The following is a 21,470-nucleotide window of genomic DNA, read 5'->3' on the forward strand; positions in this document are numbered from 1 at the left end:
AGAGATTGAACAGACCCAAGGGGGCACAATCTGCCTAGACAATCTCTTGCACAAGTTTTACAATTAAAAAAAATTGATGCCTTTCAAAAAGGATTATATAAATACATAAGGGATAGGTCTAGGAATAAAATGCCCTGGCATCTTTTTTTTTTTTGGATGAAATTCTTTATACGGCTATTATTGATAATAACTAAGTAGGTCCATTATGTTCAGAGGCAGTATACTACCGTATTTCTTCGATTCTAAGATGCACTTTCCCCCCATATAAACATCTCTAAAAACGGGGTGCACCTTAGAACCGCGGGTGCGTTTATTATTTCTTAGAATCAAAGCTTTTTTCTGTTGGTGGTACTGAAATTAGTGTGCGTCTTACAATCGATGGCATCTTAGAATCGAAGAAATACAGTAGATGCTTGGGGACATCAGAAGAGAAAGGCCATTGCTTCCATGCTCAGTTTGGGGCCTTTTGAAGACATCTGACTGCCCACTGCTGGGAACAGGATGCTGGAATAGAACAAAGAGGGTTTTCCCTATGGTCTAATACCCATTGAAAGGAACTGCACACACAAAAAAGTGGTGCTCTTGTGCAATTCACATTCATTTAAATCGAGCATGCGCAGAAAAACCTTTTGGTGGATTGCGCCCCATGTCAATTAATGGGAAGGGATACTATTTGTACTTTCCAACTCGGGCCCTCAACCTGTTCCTGAGTGCAGTGTGGAACTTTTGAGGACGATATCCTCAAAATGAATTATTGGGAGTTATGCAAAGGACCTAAAGATCAGAGTAATTCTTTTTCTGTGGTGGCATTTACTCCCTAGAACTTCCTGTCCAAGGAGAGCTGCCACCCTGAGAACATAATTGTATCAGGAGAATCAATATCTAAGGCTGCAATCCAGGGGGGATGGCCGTAAGCCTCCAAACTCGGAGGCTTACTCCAGTGCAGAGTGGGAGGTGTGGCGGAGACTATCTTCACCTCTGTGTTCCTTCTGCTGTGCATTTTAGCTAGATGGGTGTTTTGCCTGTCTACCTGAGACGTAGATGAGGGGAGGAAGGAGGATGGGGAGGTCTGTGGATAAAATCTAAGCCAACCTTTGAGCAGCAGCAGCTGGTGTGGTTCTCTCTAGCTGGCTGCAAGGGGGAGGGGTGAAGAGCTTGAACTCCTGGGTCTGAGGTTGGACCGCTGTCTCTGAGCTCGGATCCAGGAATCTAAAATATCCTATCCCCCACCCCCCACACGCTGTTTTCCCCGGGTGCAATCTCATACTCATGAATCAATGGCTGAGGGACTATAGGATTCAGCAGATTATCATCCTTAGTCCATGGATCTATTGTGGGACAACTAAAGTAAAACAGCCTAAGGAGAAGCTCACTATCTAATGAAAGATTGGATATATGTTATATAGAATTTATAAAGTGTGTTTACATGTGTATCAAAAGAAGCACATGTGTGCCAGGAAAAATACATAGGCATCTGTCCTTGATTGGAATTTGAACAGACATTTGAAGACCTTCCCTACAGGAAAGAATAGAAACCATGGTGCTGTTTCCTTTTTAAAAATTAGGACTCATCACTCTCCCACATTAACCCCCCCCCAAAAAGACCCCTCTCATGTGTAGTAAACTAGCACATCAGAGAGTGGATTTGCATAGGTCTCTTCCTGATGGAGTAGTTTACTATACTTTTTATATGATGGTGTCTTAAAAAATATGACACACATACACACCTACAGTCTGAAGTGGTACAGTCCAGTATTTCATCTCCACTTTCCGTGTAATGGGCTCTTAGATTAACAAGTGCTGGCCTTGATGTCATTACTGAATAAACTCTCACTTTCTGAAACATTTCCCAAATAGAAAGAAAACAGACCGAATGTGTTCGGACGTCACTTCAGTTCACGATGGTCTAATAAACTACACACAGTGGCTTACTCTAGAAATAATCCACAATGCCTCGCCACACGTCCGGGCTAATAAGCTACTGTGCATAGTTTATTAACTAATGAGCCTAATCTCCCCGCTCTCTGTCCAGCCGAAGTCCTCCCACCCAAGCAGTGGTGCTGTTTCACCCATTCATTATATCGCAGCAGGGGCTATGACAAGTGAAATCCTGGGTGCACCAAAAAAGGGATGATGGCTATGCAACCTTGGGGCTTTGCAGGATCGTGATAGCACTTTATGTACAGTCTCTCCTAATGGGGACGCGCCCGATCTGGATCGGGCCAGACTTCATACACAGCCCCTCCAAACCCTGAGCACTTGTGCACTTTAGCAATTGGGCTGAGGGCAGCAAAAGAATTCTCTCTTTAAACTGTATTGACACAGTGCATTAGTGCTATGTTGTGGAGCCACTGTTTTGCTGTTTCTATTACAGAAAGTTGCCTGGCAGTGATCTGAACTGCTCTAGGCGAGCCAATTAACCCTCAATGCCTAACAGACGATACAATAACCCACACTGGGTTAAATAACCCACTCTGCAGACCATGGGTTATCACAGTGAGTTATTTTAGGTAAATAATAGGTTAAAAATATCCCACCATGGGTTATCGGGTCGTCCAAACCCAGTCATTGTAATGACACTAACGTCCTATACATTGCAGACATCCTAATTTAACAAAACTTGTAAATTTCTGCCTTTAACACATGGCCACAAGGTTGCCAACCTAGCTCAAGTTGAGTAAAGCTAGTTGCATGCATTGTCTAGGGCCTCATGAAAGAGAATGAATATATCTACATTTCCATCAAAAGATGCATCTAGTGATATCACAAATACTACAACAACAAATGCCTGCTTCTGCATGCAGACCTTCCTTCCTAGGGCAACAGAATTTTATGGTACATGAACATTATGCTAACCACAATTTGACATGATGTCTGAATTGGTAAATCATTATTACGGCTGTTGCGGTGCCTCCAGAAGCCACTTTGCTTAGAGACTGGGGTGCTGAGTCAACAGAAAATGGAGGTGGACAAATAGCTCCATACCATGGTTGCTTGGTTGTTTGGAAGCTCCAACCGAGGCTTGGTGTAATGTCTGAATTAATCCTATAATACCTGGCACAGGTTTCAAGACAGAATATGAAAGCCATTCTGGAAAAGACAATAATTGCTCAATAATACTTTTTTAAAAAATGACATGCTAACATAATATGAGTTAATTTCTTTCTTTCCCCACCTTTTCTGTACATTTTAAGAAAACAGCAGAGTTCCAGCTTCCTATCATTAGGAGTCTTCTCCAAATTTACCTGTCTGTTGAAGAAAGTGTGCACACTGAAGTGCATCCTGGGACACATTCAAAGATGCATCTTCAGTTCACACTGGGTTTTGCTAAGACCTATTAGGACTAGCTGTTGTGCCATGCACAGAGAGAATGCCTGAACATCTCCAGAACTCCCTTGTAAATGCACGTTTCAGAGGAAGATAAAAAACAGCAGAGCAAGACAAACAACAAAGTTTAAAGGCCAAATCGCAAAACAAGCACTCTGATTGCACTTATCTGGAAAGATACAGGTGTACATTATCCTGCAGGGATATAGGGTGTTTACCCAACGTGAGAAAGAACAAGCACCTACCCCACACCCTTAATATGAAGATGGAAATGTGGGAAAAGGAAGCAGAAGTGACTTGCAGCTCCTTTTGTGACACACTTATTACTTTCAAAAATGCTAAGTTGAGTTGGAAATATCTCTGAAATAAAGTAAAGCGATACTGACAGCCAAACTAGACCTGATGTGGAAAATCATGTTTCTATCGTCAGATTTTTCAACCTTCACAAATAAAATGGGGAGAAGAGTCTAGTTTTTATATCAAAGGGGGCATGCAGCTAAAATAAGCTGAATTCTCACCCCCTGCCTACTTTATGGCCCTGTCCTCCAATTGTCCCACAACAACCTGGTTCGCATGTAACAACAACCCAGAGTAGAGATTCAGTATGGGTTTTTATTGAACCATGGGTTGTCATTATGTGCAAACCCTGCACTATTGGTTAAACGAATAACCCAGAGTTCACAACCTAACAACAAACCATGGGTTCTCTTTCTGTGTTGTTTGTGGTTAACAACTCATAGTAACACCACAGTGCAGGGTTTGCATGCAACAACAATCTATGATTCAACAACAACCATACTCAACCCATCCTCTGGGTTGTCATCATGTGCAAATTAGGCCTATGGCTCACTTCTAGTATTAGAGTCAGGCTGTGAGCACAGAGCCTGAGAAGATGCAATACAGGGAAGTAAGGAGATAAGGATTCAGTTCTTCTTACCCTGTAACATCATGATTGAAACACCATGTTCCAAACCACCATTTTATATGTGAATGTGGTAGGCAGATGAACAACAAATGTGACTTCTGCCATCACATGTGGTTTGCCTCTGACTGCTTGATTATTACTTACCTACTGTTCTGAATGCCTTTGTTAAAGAAATAATGTGTCACTAGTTACTCTTGTATAATTTATATATTAAGAACAATTGCAGTAACAAAGAGCAGAACCAATAATAAACACATTCCTGAAATTCATTTCATTTTTTCCATGCATTTAGTTGCTGAAAAGTTCCACTTACTCTATAGCTTACCGTTGTTTACTCTGGCTTTGTTAGAAATGCATCTGTTAGCTAATAGATAAACGTAGAAACTGGCAATGGAGAATTTTTGTTTTGAAGCTTGAGGTCAGAGGTGGAATTAAGAAATCTGCAAAGCCTGCTGATAAGCTTGCATTTTTGCCATCTAAGCAGAAAATGACACTCATAATTGCAAGCACTTGAAAATAATACAATAAGAACCATTTTTTAAAAAAAGGGGTGGTATATATGCCAACATTTTAAAAGAAAAAAGGGGGAAAGGCCCTATTCCTCCTTATGCACTATGCTAAAATGCATCTAAAGCAAGCCAATAATAATAATAATAATAATAATAATAATAATAATAATAATAATAATTTATTTCTTACCCGCCTCTCCACTTGGATCGAGGCAGGGAACAACAGCGAATATAAAACACATAAAAATAAGCTTAAGACAAAGATTCCCTGATTCTACTGCTGTACCTTTCAACAAACCAAATGTACTTTTACAGGAACTTTATAGGGTGGAGATTGTGAATGGGAGGAGAGCTACTCTGGAATTTATTTAGGATATGATAATGGACAGAAGAATGGCTTGTGCTGGATCAGACCTAGAATCTATCTAATTCACCACTCCTGTCCCCACAGTAGGGTTGCCATACGTCCCGGAAAACCGGGAATGTCCCGATTTCCAGGAGATTCTGAAATGTCCTGACCGGCAAGAATCCCGGATTCTTGGTCCAGCTGGCTGGAGAAATTCTGACCTCCAAAATGGTGCCTTGAGCGTGCTCAGTAGAGCGACAGCAGCAGAGAAAAAGACGCATCTATCTGGCGCCTTTTCCAGAGCATCACTGCTCCTCCACAAACTCATCTGGGTCACTCACCTTATTGCGCCTGTGGCTGCATAGAAGAGAAACAACAGCGAGGAAAGGCGCACGTGCTCTCCTCAGGCTACCTGAGTCCCATGCAATGCAAAGGAGTTTGGTGAGCTCGGCTGGTTGTGGTCAAAGCTTTAGGGTAAGCCTGGGGCTGGGTTATTTGTGGGGGGAGAAAGAGAGTTTTGTGGAGGACAGGAGGGAGGGAGCGAGTGGGAGACGAGGGGGTGAAGGAAAAGAGAGAGGGGAGAAAGGAAAGAAAAGTCACTCTCCCCAAAACCGCCCTTCAAAAATCCACCTTCCTGGACTTGGGTTGCAAGCCTCAAATCTGTTACTTGGAAGTAAGTTGCAGTGAATTTAAGATGTCTGGTTTTACAGATGTTGATGTTTTATTTGAAAAATTGGGCTTTGCAAAAATTGGGCTTTCTCTAGACCTTTATATATTGCTCAGTTTAAAATTAAAATAAAAATCCTACCCCACCCCCCAAAATTGTCCCAGTTTTATGGATTCAGAACATGGCAACCCTACCCCACAGGGGCCAACTTGTTGTCCCTGTGAAACTCAAACAGAACAAGACATAGACTGTTCCCAGCACCTGGCAATCGGAGGCACACTGGGTTTGAATAAAACTGTTGCATTTAGCTGTTTTGGTTGATAGACTTCTCCGTCATGATTGCAACTTCTGAACTATCTGGGTACTTTTGCCAGAGTTTGATCTAGAGTCTCTGATCTTCAACATGTCACACTTTAGTCAGCGGTCCATGCAGTATTAGCAATTTCAAATCACTGTATTCCACAAAACAGTAGTGTGGTCCTATTTCCCCTGAAATTAATGCATTCTGGTGGAGCAAGATCTAGTTATCTAAATCTTGCTCCACCATTTCATGGAATGAAGAAATGGCCGTCTAACTCTCCAGGAGGGAGCACTGGCTGATCATACAGAGGCAATTCTGGATGCAGCCTGCTTTGTCCTGACTGGTCAGGTGCTTATTTATTTATTTATTTATTTATTTATTTATTTATTTTATTACATTTCTATACCGCCCAATAGCCGAAGCTCTTGTCAAGCCCAAAGGTGTAGAAATTGTGAGGCAACCAGGCTCTGCACTGCAGTATACACATATGGTGGCTTCTTTGCATGGAGTCCTATAGGAATTGCACTTTGCACACTTCCTACCCAGGAATAGAGCTCTCCACCTCACATGAAGTGCGAGACAGGACTCAAAAGGGGCTTCATTGGTAGTGGGTGGCATTTAAGGTATAACTGACTAAGCACCAGTTTATTCAGTCAGAAGAATCATATGGTGAAGCAATTCTTGGACTGTACCACTTCAGGCTGCATGTGCTGATTGTATGTTTGAACGCACCCTATTAAAAAAAGAAGCAAGACTAAACCCTCCACCTGAACATGCTGTTTTTCTATACATAGGGTTTTCTATATGTATGTGGAAGCCTATATCCCAACCCCTCTACCTGCAGCATAAAGTGGTACAGTCCAGGAAACACTTTACCTCTTGATCCTTTTAATCATATAAACTGACTCTGCAACTAGACAATCACTCAGATAATGAGTGGATTGGGAGAAAATTGTGTGCCTGATGCAAGTGGGTGAGCAAACCCTTCCACAAATCATGTTCACTATTAGCAGTGGGAAGCCAGTGCCTCCACACGGTACAGATTCTCTGATTGCAACTTGATTTTCCTCATGCAAAGTTCTTGTACAACCTGCTTGCATAAGCAAAAACTGTGCTCCAGATGCATTAAGAATTCTCCAGATTGCTGCCTAGGGAATCTATCTTTGTCATCCTTTATGTGTGTGTGTGCTTCTTTCCTTGCTTCCTTCAGACTTCATGTGGCTGTTGGGCCTGCACCAGACAGGGCTACTGGAGGATAGCATTTGTTTGTACCCTGCTGAGTCATTGGAAAAACCAAGGGTTTGTTTGAACCCTGCTGACTGGCGAAGATGGTACTTTCCACCCAGCTGAGTGTCTAAGGAAACAGTATCTTCAGTAAAGTTTGAGTTTTATCATTGTGAAATCTGGCACTTGGGTTTTGTAATTTATAATTTCTGTTTGAGAATCTGAATGGGATTTTCTGCATTTGTTTCACTGCAACTTTGCATTTTAAAATGGTAGAAAATAAACTACAGATCAAAAGGTCTCATTGTCTTATATTTTCATTTTCACCCAGTCCAGCGGGTAGTCCCAACACATCTGGAAAACACCTGGTTGGGGGAAGGTGGGGAAACTTGTTTGGCTGCATCACCTTGTGATTAACCTGAGGGATGGTCTGCCTACCTCGCCATTCATACACACACATTCATACTCTCTCTTCCTCTTTCTCACGCACACATTCAGATACACACACACACACACACAAAAGCTTAAATGGGGGGGGGGGGGTCCCAAGCCTAATGGTGGTGCAGGGGAAATGATAACAGGAGGTACGGTGTATGGGGAGGGTGAACCGGCTGTGCCCATGGACCAGGTTCTAAAGAATATATTTTGCTCCTTTGAAGTTTACCCTTTAACCTACTGTTATGAATACTGGCCAGGCAGGCCTTATCTGTTCTGAAGTCTATTGTTTGGTAATGAGTGTCCCCCAGCATGGTCAAGGAATGTCCCTTTATTGGAGCTAATTGTGAGAGGATGGTTTGGAATGTGAAGCCTATCAGAACCAGGGCTGGGGGTGGTGACTCATCTCCCCCTGAAGGCAGAGAGACCAAGAATAAGGGAGAACTGCAGAAAGAGTAATCTCAAGGCCGGAAGGCGTGTTTAGAGGTACAGGTATCTCCTTCAAGGGATCCCACGAGGAGTAATGGGTCTGCTGCCCTGCTAAGGAATGTTATGCTGCTTCCCCCTGCCTATGCTCTACTTATACATTCGTAAATATACCCGCATATTTCAAAATGCCATAAGCTTCCAGTGATCTCTAGTTCCAAAGGAATCCAAATACAAGTAAGCCTTGTGCCCCTGGAATCTCTCACTGGTCAGGGAAGTGGAGGTCATGAAACAATACGACATTCTAATAAGGGCAATTTTTCTAACATTGTTCCCTGCCATTCTAACCAGGTTTATTTAGAAGCCCGTCCTAACTTCCGTCTCCCTCAATCACTCGCACTCACGTCCCTGGGTTGCTCTTAGGCTGTTGCCTTTTTCTTCATCTATTCTACTTGGGAGAGAATATAATTCCCTTCAGTCCTGGCCTCTGTCATTCATGCTCTCTTAATTCTAGGACTGGACTTCCATCATGGACTCAATAGGAAGCTATTCTTGATGTTTCTTTTCTCTCACTTCACTCCCTCAGTTTAAGGATATTTTTTAAAATAAAGTTTACCTAACAATCACAACCGAAGTACTACTGCCTATGTATTTCCCAGGCTTCCAGGGGAGAATACAACAAGTTCAAACATTACTTATACAAGTCCACACATACCAAAAAGTCCACAGAAGTACCTATTGAATTTGCTTAAATTATATTTATATCAATATACACTACTAAACTCATTGGTTGTCTCCATATTTTTTGGGTTTGAGCCTACATAGGTAATAAATTGAAACCATTTTCCAGGGATTCAGCTTTAAATTATTGGCTGAAGCGAGGCTTTGATCTGTGTAGATATCTTATCTATAACAAGCAGTTCCCAAATCTTATCAAACCAAATCTTGATTGAGGGTGCATAATGACATTTCCAAGATAAGGCTAACGCTCAGGATCAAAATTATACAGGTTCACATGCTATTTTTTCTTTACTTGGTATTTTGTTCTGAAATAATGCTAAAAATAGAGACAACAAAAAGGAAGAACATGCCAAGAATACAACAAGATTGTTAATTAAGGGGGAAAGAAAACTCAGTGATTATAATCCTTAGTATATCATGGGCAAATTTGTGGGACAATTAGAGTACAGCAGCCTAAGAAGAAGCCCAGTAGCTGTGGCTTGGAGGTCCACATTCATACCTTGCTCTGTGCCTCTAGGGACCAATATCAGGCCACAATGTTCTAATCTATGACAATGTGAGTGCCATTTTTGCCGGAAAGGCAAGATATAAATTTAGCAGGTTAACCTTTTCCCAGGATGGAGATGAAGGGGAAAGACGACAGCTCAGCAGTGGGGACCATCCTTGGAAAGTAGAACAAGGGTGAGGAACCTCAGGCCTGGGGTTCCAATCCAGCCCTCTAGGGTCCCCCAGAAAACTACAGCCCCCTTCCCCTGGCCTTAATCCTGACACCTAATCATCCAACTATTTCCCTGCTTTTGTGTGGTTTTCCCCATTCTAAAAGCTTGTATTGCTTCTCCTAAGGCACTGAGAACTTTAAGCTGTCATATGCTGGTATTTTTTAAATTTTGCCTCCAACCTCTTTTGCCTTTGGCTCTACCGACCTCTGGAATGCAGCCCCGAGAGCATATCCCAAATTTAATTTGGCCCTTAGGCTGAAAAGGCTGCCTACCTCTGTTGTATGAGGTCCCAGGTCCAATGTCTAGCATTTCCAGTTGCTAGAGCTGAAAAAGATGTACGTATGTATGCATTTCCCACAAATTGGCCTTTTTTTTCCTTTTAAAACTAGAGTCTTTAAAATATTTTGGGTAGGAAAATGATAAATTGGGGCAGTGTGTGTGGGCAGAGGGATATGAAACCTAACGGAAAATGACTCCAACAACATAAGCTACTGACACTACCACAACAGCCAGCATGTTGGGAGTTGCAGTCCAACACATCTTGAGGGCATCAGATTGGAAAAGACTGAGTTATAGTACTGTACTAGACTAAGGAGATTCAGGGTCAAAGCCTCAGTCAGCCATGTCCACAACAAAGCATACTGGGTGAACTTGGGCCAGATGCTCTCTCAGCTTAATCTACCTCATAGGGTTGTTGGCTGATGGTTAACTATCATACCATTCAAAAATAATTAACTTGATTCGAAGAGAAGTTAAGAAAACTTAACATTAGCACCCTTTTGAAACCTTCAAAGAAATTCACATTTAATTCTATAATCCCACTCCCCAGAAAGAGGGCATTTCTGCGCTATGCGCCCATCCTATTTTGCCCTAGTAATGTGACCAGTACCTCCTGAATTCTTTGGGAGTATATGGATGAAATTCTGTATGTACAGCCCAATACTACTCATATTTACTCAGAAATCCCACTTCAGTATGTAAGAGAGCAATCCTATGTCCTGTAGACAGCATCAGAGGATTGTTTGGTTTCCTGGCTCCAAGGTTGTAGGACAGGGCTCTGGGTTAACAGCCAGGAAACCTCGCTCCCTTCCCACTCTCTCATATAGGCAGCATGGAGAGAACTGCGACGGTCAGCTCCCTGCACTCTCAAAATGGAGACCAGAGATGTGGAAAAGGAGGCATTTCCAGGGGAGGGGACAAGACTGGGGCAGTTGTGTTACGCTGTTCCCAATGGTTGCTCCAGCCTCCTTTCCTCCCCCTCTGATGCACCTCTGCTAGATGGGCGAAATTGACCATCTAGCAGAAATAAGGGTGGACTGGAGCTCTGCATAGGCTTCCCGTCAGCCTCCGAGTTCGGAGGCTTACAGGAATTGCGATAGGATTGCATCCTAAATTAGTAAAACCCACTTACCCTATTTCTTTGATTCTATGATGCACTTTTCCCCCATATAAACATCTCTAAAAATGGGGGGCGTCTTAGAATCGTGGGTGTGTTTTAGGGTTTCTTTTTCTGTTGGTGGTACTGAAATTAGCGTGCGTCTTACAATCGATGGCATCTTACAATCGAAGAAATACGGTAGTTCAATGAGATTTATTTCAAATAAGTATGCATAATGTTGCCACAGTGTAGGTAGTGGTACCCACTTTTTAACCACGATGCAAGTACATCTTGAGATATTAATTTATTTAAGGTTTTGTTTTTACTCTGTTTTTCCCCTCCAAAAAGGAGTTGCTCAAAGCAGCTTACAAAATAGAAAAACAATAACTAATTGTTGAAACACATTAACAAACTAAAAGCAGCAGGAAAACACCCACAAAAACAGAACAGTCCATATGTCACATTAAGCGACAGCAGAGTCAAATGCTTATTTAAAGAGAAATGTTTTCACTGGCTAGTGGAAAACAGATAAAGAGGAGGAGGACTAATATCTTGGGGCAGGGAATTCCACAGGTGGGCATATTGCCACCAACCATACCTTTGAAGGCCTCTTGCACATGCAAGAGGCTCACAGATGCTAATCTTAATGGACAGGCAAGTTCACATGGTAGGAGATGGTCCTGTAAGGAGCCAGTCAGTAAGCCAAGACATTAAGGGCACAATGCTATTGTTCTGAGCGGGAGTTTCCGACCTCGGAAGACAGCCAGTGCAGTTCTTTCCGAACTGGCTGCAAGGGATGGGGGTGGGGGGAGGAATCAGATGTCCAACTCCCCCATCCGAGGTCAGAGCGCTGTCTATTGCTCTCTGGGGGCCATAGGATTTTAAGGTGATAACCCCGAACTGGCAGCCAGTGCAGCTGATACAATAAAGCAATCGCATAGTCCCAACACTTTTCAGATATATAATCTGAAAACGCACCGCACAATCTCTTTAACACTTACAAGGCGACCTACCTAGGGTATGCTTCTTGGAAACTACAACATCTTATTAAGTGTGAAACAGCACATTGATTTCCTACCGATCACCTTCTCAAACAAAAATCAAATTGGCACAAAACTCTTTTTAGAATAGAAAACGTACACATGTAAGCTCACCGTTCAATACACAATTTAATTAAAAAAATAGATGTGACAGCTTGTCCTTCAAGTAACTGCATTAACCATATTTAAAGCATTTAACAGGAGTGAGCCTTCCGGGTTATGGTGCGACAGATGTGGAATACTTTCCCTGAGGAGGCTTGCCTTACTGCATCATTCCTAAGTTTTACAAAAACAGCAAAGACCTACAATATCTACTGCGCCTGGCTTTGTGCATGTGTGTGTGTGTGTGTGTAGCCTGCTGCTATTTTAAATTAAGATTGTGCAAACTGATTTTAATATGGTGGTTGCTGACATGGTTTTAGCACCTGTTTGAACTACTTTGCCCTCACCAGCCAGTCTTAAAACAACAGGAAAGCCAATTTTAAAAAGACATAAGCATACAAGTTGTTAACTTGGCGAACAAGATAAAAATTCTACAACACATTAAACATTTAAAAATGTGCCGTATATTAGGGTGACCATATTTTGGAAACCAAAAAGGAGGACAACATGGTCGTCCCTAAGGGGGCGTGTCCAGTAACAAGGGGGCGTGCCCACCCGAACATAGCCTTGGTCACATGTCTGATTTTACAGCACACATTTAAGACAAATCTGTTCTACATAACATCTTAATGTTAAAATCACTGAAATAAAGAACAAGTGAGAGATTCAATGTATCTGAAATTAACTTCACTCACTCCTACTTTTGTAGGTTTTGCTGTACTTTGAAGCTTTTGCTATACTCTCTGTGTTACATTCTTCCCTTCCCTCAAATATCTTTTCTGACTGTATCTTCACTCATTGCAAGCTGCTGTTGTTGTTAACAGGGTTTGCTACTGGCCCTAGATCTGTTTCAAATCTGATATGGCTAAAGCTCTACCTAAAAGCTATCATGGTGCCAACTTTCAGCTCTTTATTTTTAAAAATGACAGTTTTTTTAAAAAAATTAAAACCTCATTTTTTAAAAAAATCCTAAAAAATCAATGGATGAACGGATCTGTTTCAAATTTGGTGTGGCTAAAGCTCTACCTAAATCCTTCCATAGTGCAAAGTTTCATCCCTTTATCTTTAAAAATGATGATTTAAAAAATAATTTTAAAGCCTCAATTTTTAAAAAAACCCTAAAAAATCAATGGATGAATGGATCTGTTTCAAATTTGGTATGACTAAAGCCCTTCCTAAGAGCTATCATTGTGCCAAGTTTCATGTCTTTATCTTAAAAAATGACAGAGTTATAAGCATTTTTGTTAATTCCCATTAGAGCTGCTCTTTGAAAAAAAAATCCGGATTTGCCCTCCCCCTCCCGGATTTGCCATCAAAAACCCGGGCAAATCCGGTCATATGGTCACCCTAAGTATATATTATAATGGAGTGAACATGAGATTGAAACAGCTGTTGGTGCTGTCTGTGCTGAGCGTTGGAATTAAGGCCAGGACCAAGTATTTAGCTGTAGATACAGGTACAGGAAAAACGGTCTGCAAGGTGGGAGGGAGAGGATAATCTGTAGCACAAAAGTACTGGGGAGGAAGGAGAACTTCACCCTTCCCACACCACCTTTCTCCCCCTGCAAGTCCATGTGCCACCAGCAGCTTTTCCCTTTTTGTGGGCTTCTGGACACGTATTTGCTGTGTTTCTGGGAGAAATTGGCTGGGGGAGAATGCCACAGGGAAAAGCTGATAGTGGGAAAAGGGTTACCCACATATTCCCCCACACCACACACATCTTTTACTTCTCCACTGAAAATCACCTCTTTGCCTTGCTGCTTTGCAGCTGTTCAGTGAGTCCCTGATTTCCAGTTCCAAAACTCTGCCACCAAATGTGTAGTTTCAGTCTAAGGGCCTTGCTAGACCTACCTGTTAATCCGGTGAGGAGAAGGAGCGAGGCCGCGCTGCAGCTATCGCAGGCTGTCGCCCCTTTCTACACATGAGACGCGACAGGGTAAGGGAAGGCCCCGTCCCGTCGGCCATTTAAAAAAAAACTTAAAGGGGCCATCTGCGCAGGAGCGTATCAACAATAAGGTAAGTCTTTGTTAAAAAAAAAGGGTTCCCCACTCCCCCTGATTCCCCCCCACAATGTCTGATGCCCTCTGCTCGCCCCCCCCACTCACTTGCCCCCCGCTTGCTCGCCCCCTTGTCCGCTCGCTCGCCCCCTCGCTCGCCCATCCCCGCTCACCTGTCCACCCCCCCGCTCGCTCGCCATGTCCGAAGCCCCCTCCGCCCCCCCGTCCATGATCTCCCCCCCCCCCAGCCCAATGGGCACAGGGCGGCTTCTCCCGGCTACTCGCAAGTAAGCGAGCAGCCGGGAAAAGCCACAGAACTAGCTAGACCTTCCGCAGCCCCAGGCTCAGCCCAGGGCTATGGAAAAACCAGGCCACAAGCGGATCCAGTTATCCCGGGTCAAGGGAGGGTTTAGCCCAGCCTGACCCCGGGATCCCCTGTGTGTCGTCTGCACGCACAGCAGGGAGCCCGGGCCTCGCACCGGGCTAAACCCTCGTCTAGGAAGGCCCTAAGAGTTTTTCTAAAAGTTAAAGAATGGGCTAAATTAGGACTGGATCTGTCTGACTTGATAACCTTTCACAAGGCGGAATTACGGAGATGAAAGGAGAGGCTCTCCTCCTACAGGGCAAGAGGGAAAAGACAAGAAAGGCAGACCACGAATACAATGGAAACAGCATATTTCAAGGGTCAGCTTTAAACCACAAGCTTAGGGATAGTTTTGTGCAGGATCAAGTCCTTTCAGGGACTGAGAAAACCAACCCGTTTTATACTAAGCAAGTTGCTGCAGTCAAAACTAAATTCAGGAAAAGGCTGTGTGCACACATGGACCTGGAGAACTATGGCTTCTGGATGCAAATGTGCAATCTGTTAGGCCTGGGCAAGCCCTGCTGACTGCCAGTGTGATTCACACTGAAATAAATATGGGCAGGATTTACTGCAGCCTGAAGTTCTGCCTATCTGGCACATTTCCAAAATCACATTACATAGTCACATATTTCTATTAAATTTCTAAAATCCCTGCTTGCAATGAATGGGTATAATCCAGACAGGATTAAAATTTTGGAAGTCTAATTGATTTCAGTGGGATAGATATGAAAGACATGTGTGTGGTATCAAGGAAACTTAAAAGAGTGTTTAATTTTGCCAGGATCATATATCCAATATTTGCAGTAAAGCTTCACTTAGCCTTTATATTATAGATGTGAATTTTTTTTATCATTACTATTCCGCTTTTCCTTTGTTCCAGTTTCCCTTCTATAAGACCAGGCTAATGTCTAGTTTACACTTTACAGCTACCACATGAGAGCCCTTTAATGGCAACTGTTATTTAGTTAATTTACTGGCAAAATGCCCATTACTAAGACTGATAATAACCCCATTCAAGAGTTCTAATTAGCAGATTCAATCAACAAACAACGAGAAGGAGCACTTCAGCCTGCCTCCCTCTCCATCTCGAAGGTCTGAATAGGACAGCATCCTGTATCAATGGAGGCTCACCACACAATTATAATGCCTGATTTTCCATAGCAAGGGATGTGATGATGGAGGAGGGCAGGGCTGAGGCACTCCTCCCCTTATGTGTTCATTCAACACGGAAGAAGAAACACCTGAAGAGAACTAATGTGTATGTGTGTATCTGTGTCCAGAAGGCTTGTATATCGATGGAGGATCCAGCGTTTCACTGTACCACACCAAAGATTCAATCAGTGAAGGATGGACCACCTAGAGGTAGAGGTGAAAGGCAGGTTTTTCTTTCGTCACAACAATTCTCCACCATAAGTTCCCTATATGCCCTATAGAACAAATGAAATTCTTTAAATATTTAGGCTTATGGTTTTCCTCAACAGGAAACTGGAATATTCATTTAGATAAAAAGTCTACTAACACAGTGAATTCCTATTAAGGTTTTATTGCCTAACCAATGGACGGTTGCTCTAGCATCTGTATCTGAAGCTTCTATAGATCTTAGGTTATGTCTAATTCAGCAAAATATGTTGTTTCGGGTCTATTGGACTCCATAACGCCTTTTCAATAAGGGTTTGTCTAACTTGCATAACTGTTGGAGATGTAATGCATCTAATGCTTCTTTAACTCATATGTTTTGGCAATGCCCAGTAGTTGCCCCCTTTTGGGAGGAAGTTATAATAAGGATAAACTTTGTACTGAAACAAGCTATAATATGGAATAATGTACATCTCCTAAATTACCTACCGGCTTCTTGGAAGTTAACACATGGTCAGCGCAGATGGATCTTCAGAGTCCTTATGACAGCCAAAAGACTTATGTTATCACATTGGAAAGACAAATTCACACCTCCCATAATGCAATGGATCGAGGACCTAATAACATTATCAACTTTTGAACAAGTGCAAGTGGATAAATATACGGATATTTGGTCTGCTTTTCTTGAAACCTTTGTATAACTCTCTCCCCCTTTTTTTAACGGTTCATACAATGGAAATGATATTTCTATATACACAATGTATGGGTCCCCCTGCCTCGTTTTCATGATGTATTTTCTGTTTTGTTTGTTGATATTCACAATAAAAAGGGGGGAAAGGTGGTAGACAGACTCTACCAGCTCTCAAAACCTATGAGGTCAAAGTTATAGCACAATTTGCTATGGCGCCCAAATATGGGGGTCTATTCAGAAAGTGAACCTGGAAACACCACAAAATAAGTATCTATGTGCTTTCTTTGAGCTCCCCAAGGCAACTGTGTCCTCTATTTTCTGACTGGGAGCTGGACTTCATGCGCTGAAGGTTAAAGTACATATTCTTGCCCTCACATACTGGTTGAAATTAAAAAAAAGGAATAGGATCTACCTTAGTATTAATTGCTTTCAAGGAGATGTTGAACTCTAACAATAGAGTGTTTTTATCCTGGAATCAGGAAATGCTACAAATTATTGAGATGTATGGACTCTCTCTGGATATGTTGAGCTCTTCAGCTTTTGAAACAGCATCACGATATTTGAAATCTGATATGTTAAAACAGGATTTCTGAGCTGATCGTGTGTGCTCCTTGGTATGCCAAATTACGCATTCAAATTCCAGACCCAAAATAGATAACTAATATTACAAATTTCAAATGTAGGAAAGCCTTCGCAGCCGTACAATTTCAGTCCATGAACTCTACTATAACCGCAGGACGCTACCGTCAGATTTCTTACGAACAAAGCGTCTGCCCATGAGGGGACAACGTGCCTGAAGTCCTCCCTCATTATCTGCTTGTTTGCCCAATTTATGAGGATTTAAGTACAACCTTGTTTAGGGATTTAGATCTGCTATCAGGCAGATCTGATGGGTATTTGATCTTTTTTTATTATTATTGGGGGATAGATCGCCTCAGGTTTCTGAAAAGGTGGCCTGCTTTGCTTTTACAGCAGCAATTTTACGGAGGAAACTTTGTGTTTGAACTGTCTTGATGATTAATCCCTTACTCTTCACACTTATAAATTCTAGGGGGTTTGGACTGGCTGAGTGAATGACTTAAAATAGTTTCCTGAGCCCCAGAGATATCCATCATTTTATATCCAAAAATTCTCAATAGCATTTACTTTACTTGCAGATAAGTAAAAACATTTCAATTGCTTTTCAAATGATAGAAACTGCCAGGAGATTGAAGTGGAAAACTATGACGAGGAAGAACATAGTGCTTATCTATTCAAGCACTGATGCTGAGCTCATTCATGTATCACATTATAAAGTAAGTATGAACTGGGGAAAATCTTTGAATGCATCAGAAGCAGGGAACAGGCTAGAGCGGTGGTTGGACAAGAATGTTAAAGATGTACTAATAGAGGAGAAGAAGTTTGCAGAAAAGCTGAATGAATTATTGGCATTTGCTTTACTGTGGAAGATATCGGGCATATGCTTGTGACTGAAATGAAATTTTCAAGGAGGGAATCTGAAGAACTGAGTCATGACAAGAGATGAAGTTCTGAGCCTTATTATCACAGTAAAAATTGACAAATTACCAGGTCTGGACAGTATCCATCTTAAATAACTCAAATGTGAAATCACTGATTTTCAAAGTAAAATATGCAATGTCCCAAAGATTTATTTATATTATGACATTTATTATTACATTTATATGACACCTTTTTTCCCTCTTGAAAGGAAACTAAGGTGGCTGAATAGGCCTCATCCTCACTGTTTTATCTTCACAAAAAACCCGTGAGGTGCTTTAAGCTGAGAGTCAGTAACCGGGTTTTCACAATCATGGAGGGAAAAGGAGCCATGATCAGAGCCACCTAATTAGCATAATTACCTTCGCCTGGCCCAGGTTGTAACAATGTCTGAATCCAGCAACGGTGGGGTGGTTTACAAACCATCCTGAAAACCATGGCTTGTTCTAGGGTTTCAGGGTGATTTGCAAACCACCCCAGCCACCCAAACTTGACGGGTTTGGACATCATGACAACCTGTGCCAGATGAGTGTAATTACGTTAACTAGGGGGCTCATGACCAGGGCGTGTTAGGAGTGAAAATAAGTTGATCAGAAAGGATAGAAACAGGTTCTCAGGATGCAAAAATAGATTTATTAACAAAAAGCCCAACATGTTTCAGCCTATTCCTTATTTTGAAGCCTTCTTCAGGGGCTGTAACAATCATCATCATCATCATCATCATCATCATCATCATCATCAAATGAGACAACATAAAATAACATTTTTTTCAAAATCAATTAATAGAACATACTCCCACAGGGGCCTTTGCATATATTATATTATTTAAAAAACAGGTAAAACCTGCCATAATGCTAAAATGTAACATATAAATTCTTACTTATAGAGAAAAATGTCAGCAGAATTTCTCACAGCAAAAAAAGTCTCCTTTATTAATCTACTAGTGACTGAAAAAGGTATTTTTCAAATTCTTTCTTTTGGCTCATGTTTTTCTTTTCTGGGCTCTACCAGGTGTTTTCATGTTAATGTGATTGTCTCATAAGTGTCTGCAAATCTCACCCATAGTCACAGACGTGGTAAAAATTCTAGATCTTCATTTAAACCACGTGCCAATGGAGGTTTTTGTCTCAAAATCCACTCCATTTCCCTTTTTAACAGATGTTTGTCATCTTTTGTATTAAGCTTATCCAGTGTCCAAAATATCAGATGCGCAAGAGAATGTTGTTGCTCTTTACCAACGGAGCACCTGGCCTGTTATTTGAATGCTTTATCTAAACCTTAAGGCCTTCCGGGAGTGGGAGGATCCTGGACGTACCTGCTTCTGGGATTGTCCCCCTGCATCTAAGCGCCAGCGCGTTGTCCCAGAAGTCAAGAGGGACATTCCTGGCACAGCGTTTGTTCGTTTTTCTCCCGCATTGCAGCCGCAATCCATGGGGAAACATAAGTTCTAAAAAAAACCTCGGCACCCCAATATGTCGAGAGCCATCCTGGGGATGGCGAAAATGCTGCCCCCTATAGGCACAGTTCCATGCCTGTTTGAAGAGCCCCGCTACTCGCAAGGAGGAGGGAGGACCCGGGAGAACCCACGTTCCTCAGGGTTCTCCCGGGACCATGGGAAAAATCGGGAAAACCACAGTCCTGGTTATCCCCGGACAACTGAGAGGTTGACCCCAGGATCCCCTGTGTGTCATTTGGACACACAGGGACAACCTCGAGCTGACCCTTGGATAACTGGCAGGTGTAGATTAGGCCTTAATGTTACTCAGGAGTTCGCCTATACTTTTTAGGAATCTTGTTGTTTACCCACGTAAATTTTGGGGCATTTACACTGGATGGTATAGACTACAAACATACTACTGCAGGTGATAAATTATTTCAAAATATTTGTCTGTTGGTTGGTGGGATTTTCAAATTCTGTGACTTTGGAGGTGTACTTGCAGTAACTACAGCGTCCACATGGGTTGCGCCCCCAGACATGTTAGCACCTGGTAAACTACTGGATAAACTACTGTCATACTCCTTAAATTCACTTCTTATCAGCAAATGTTGAATATTCCTGGTTCTTTTGAAGGAGACCAATGGTTTTTCATGGCACCCTGAGATGTGCTGAATGCTGAATTATGTGCCAGTGTTTTCTTATGCTTCCTTGCAAATTGTTGGTGACATAATCAAATGTCAAACTACAGTTCATCCAGCCTGAGGATATTCTACTGTAAGCCACTGTGACTTAATTTCCCTTCATGCTCATGCAAACCAACCCGCTGACTGGTCCCAAATCATCCAATGAGCTTCATTAGAGTCCAACGCTCTAATCATTACATCACATTGGCACTCTGTACAGATTTGCCTCTGTACCAGACAACTGGAAAGCATCCAATGTAACAAAAGTTTTTAAGAAGGGATCCAGAAAATTAAAGACACCATCTGGGGAACACAGGATTGTTTGGATTCTGAGCTATGATGTCAGGTGTAAGCAGTGAGATGGTCAAATTAGTTGATGACACCAAATTATTCAGGGTGGTGAAAACAAAGAGGGATTAAGAAGAACTCCAAAAAGATCTCTCCAAACTAGGGTAATAAAATGGAAAATGAGATTCAATATATGTAGATGTAGAATGATGCACATTGGGGCAAAAAATCCTAACTTTATATATACAGGATGGGATCTCAACTGGCGATGACTGATCAGAAAGGGGATCTTGAGGTTGTGGTGGATAGCTCAATCAAAGCGATGACCCAGTAGGACACATCTACAAAATCGGTAAATAACACATTAGGAATCATTAGGAAAGGGATAAAAAATAAATCTGCAATATAGTAATGCCTTCATACAAATGGTGGCATGACCACACATGGGCTCAGTTCAGACAACACGTTAGCCAACTCAGTGTGAAAACTCCACTCAACTTTTGAGTTTTTAGGGGGCATTCCCCACACAACGTGTTTTAACTCCACCATTGTGTGACTGTGGACTACCGTGGAGTTGAGTAAAATCCATTGTGATGTTTGATTGACAGTTCCTCCATGCTCTCTCCTCCCCAAGTCCTCCTGATGGTATCTCATCAGCCACTGCTGCGAAAAAACAATCATGGCGGCTCTCCTAGAGCGGCACTCAGTCCTTTCGCTGCTCTTGCCAGGGGACTCTGTCGTCAGTGGGAAAAGTCAACTCAACGCAACAGAAAACTCCACAGAGCCCTCCACACAACAGTTGTGCAGGAACTCTCCTCTGAATAGTGTAGATATTCAGCGTGGAGTGTTTTCCCCAAAAACTCCACTGTGGGGTGGAGTTTTCCCGCCAGATGACAAATTTAAACTCCACCGTGGAGTTTTAAAACCACTGTTGATAAATGTGGTGTTTGAACTCAGCCATGGAGTCATTGACCATATTGTAGAGCTGGGAAAAGGTAGATAAAGAGGCAACCAAAA

At 42.2% G+C, this 21,470-nt stretch overlaps 1 protein-coding gene across 3 annotated transcripts in view; it reads right to left on the bottom strand.

The window, feature by feature from the left end:
* UBE2QL1 (ubiquitin conjugating enzyme E2 Q family like 1) overlaps positions 1-21,470 on the bottom strand; it is a 37,443-nt gene that overhangs the window by 7,185 nt on the left and 8,788 nt on the right. Inside the window, exon 2 of one of the 3 annotated variants that reach the window (XM_063130200.1) lies at positions 20,463-20,794. The exons of the other annotated variants lie outside the window; for them this stretch is intronic. Within the exon in view, the coding sequence (XP_062986270.1) occupies positions 20,768-20,794 (27 nt within the window). The 3' untranslated portion in view covers positions 20,463-20,767. Of the gene's footprint in view, positions 1-20,462; positions 20,795-21,470 lie in introns of those variants that run through there. 3 annotated transcript variants of the gene reach the window in all.

The sequence above is a fragment of the Elgaria multicarinata genome, chromosome 7 (genome assembly GCF_023053635.1).
Source record: "Elgaria multicarinata webbii isolate HBS135686 ecotype San Diego chromosome 7, rElgMul1.1.pri, whole genome shotgun sequence".
Lineage (NCBI taxonomy): Eukaryota > Metazoa > Chordata > Lepidosauria > Squamata > Anguidae > Elgaria > Elgaria multicarinata.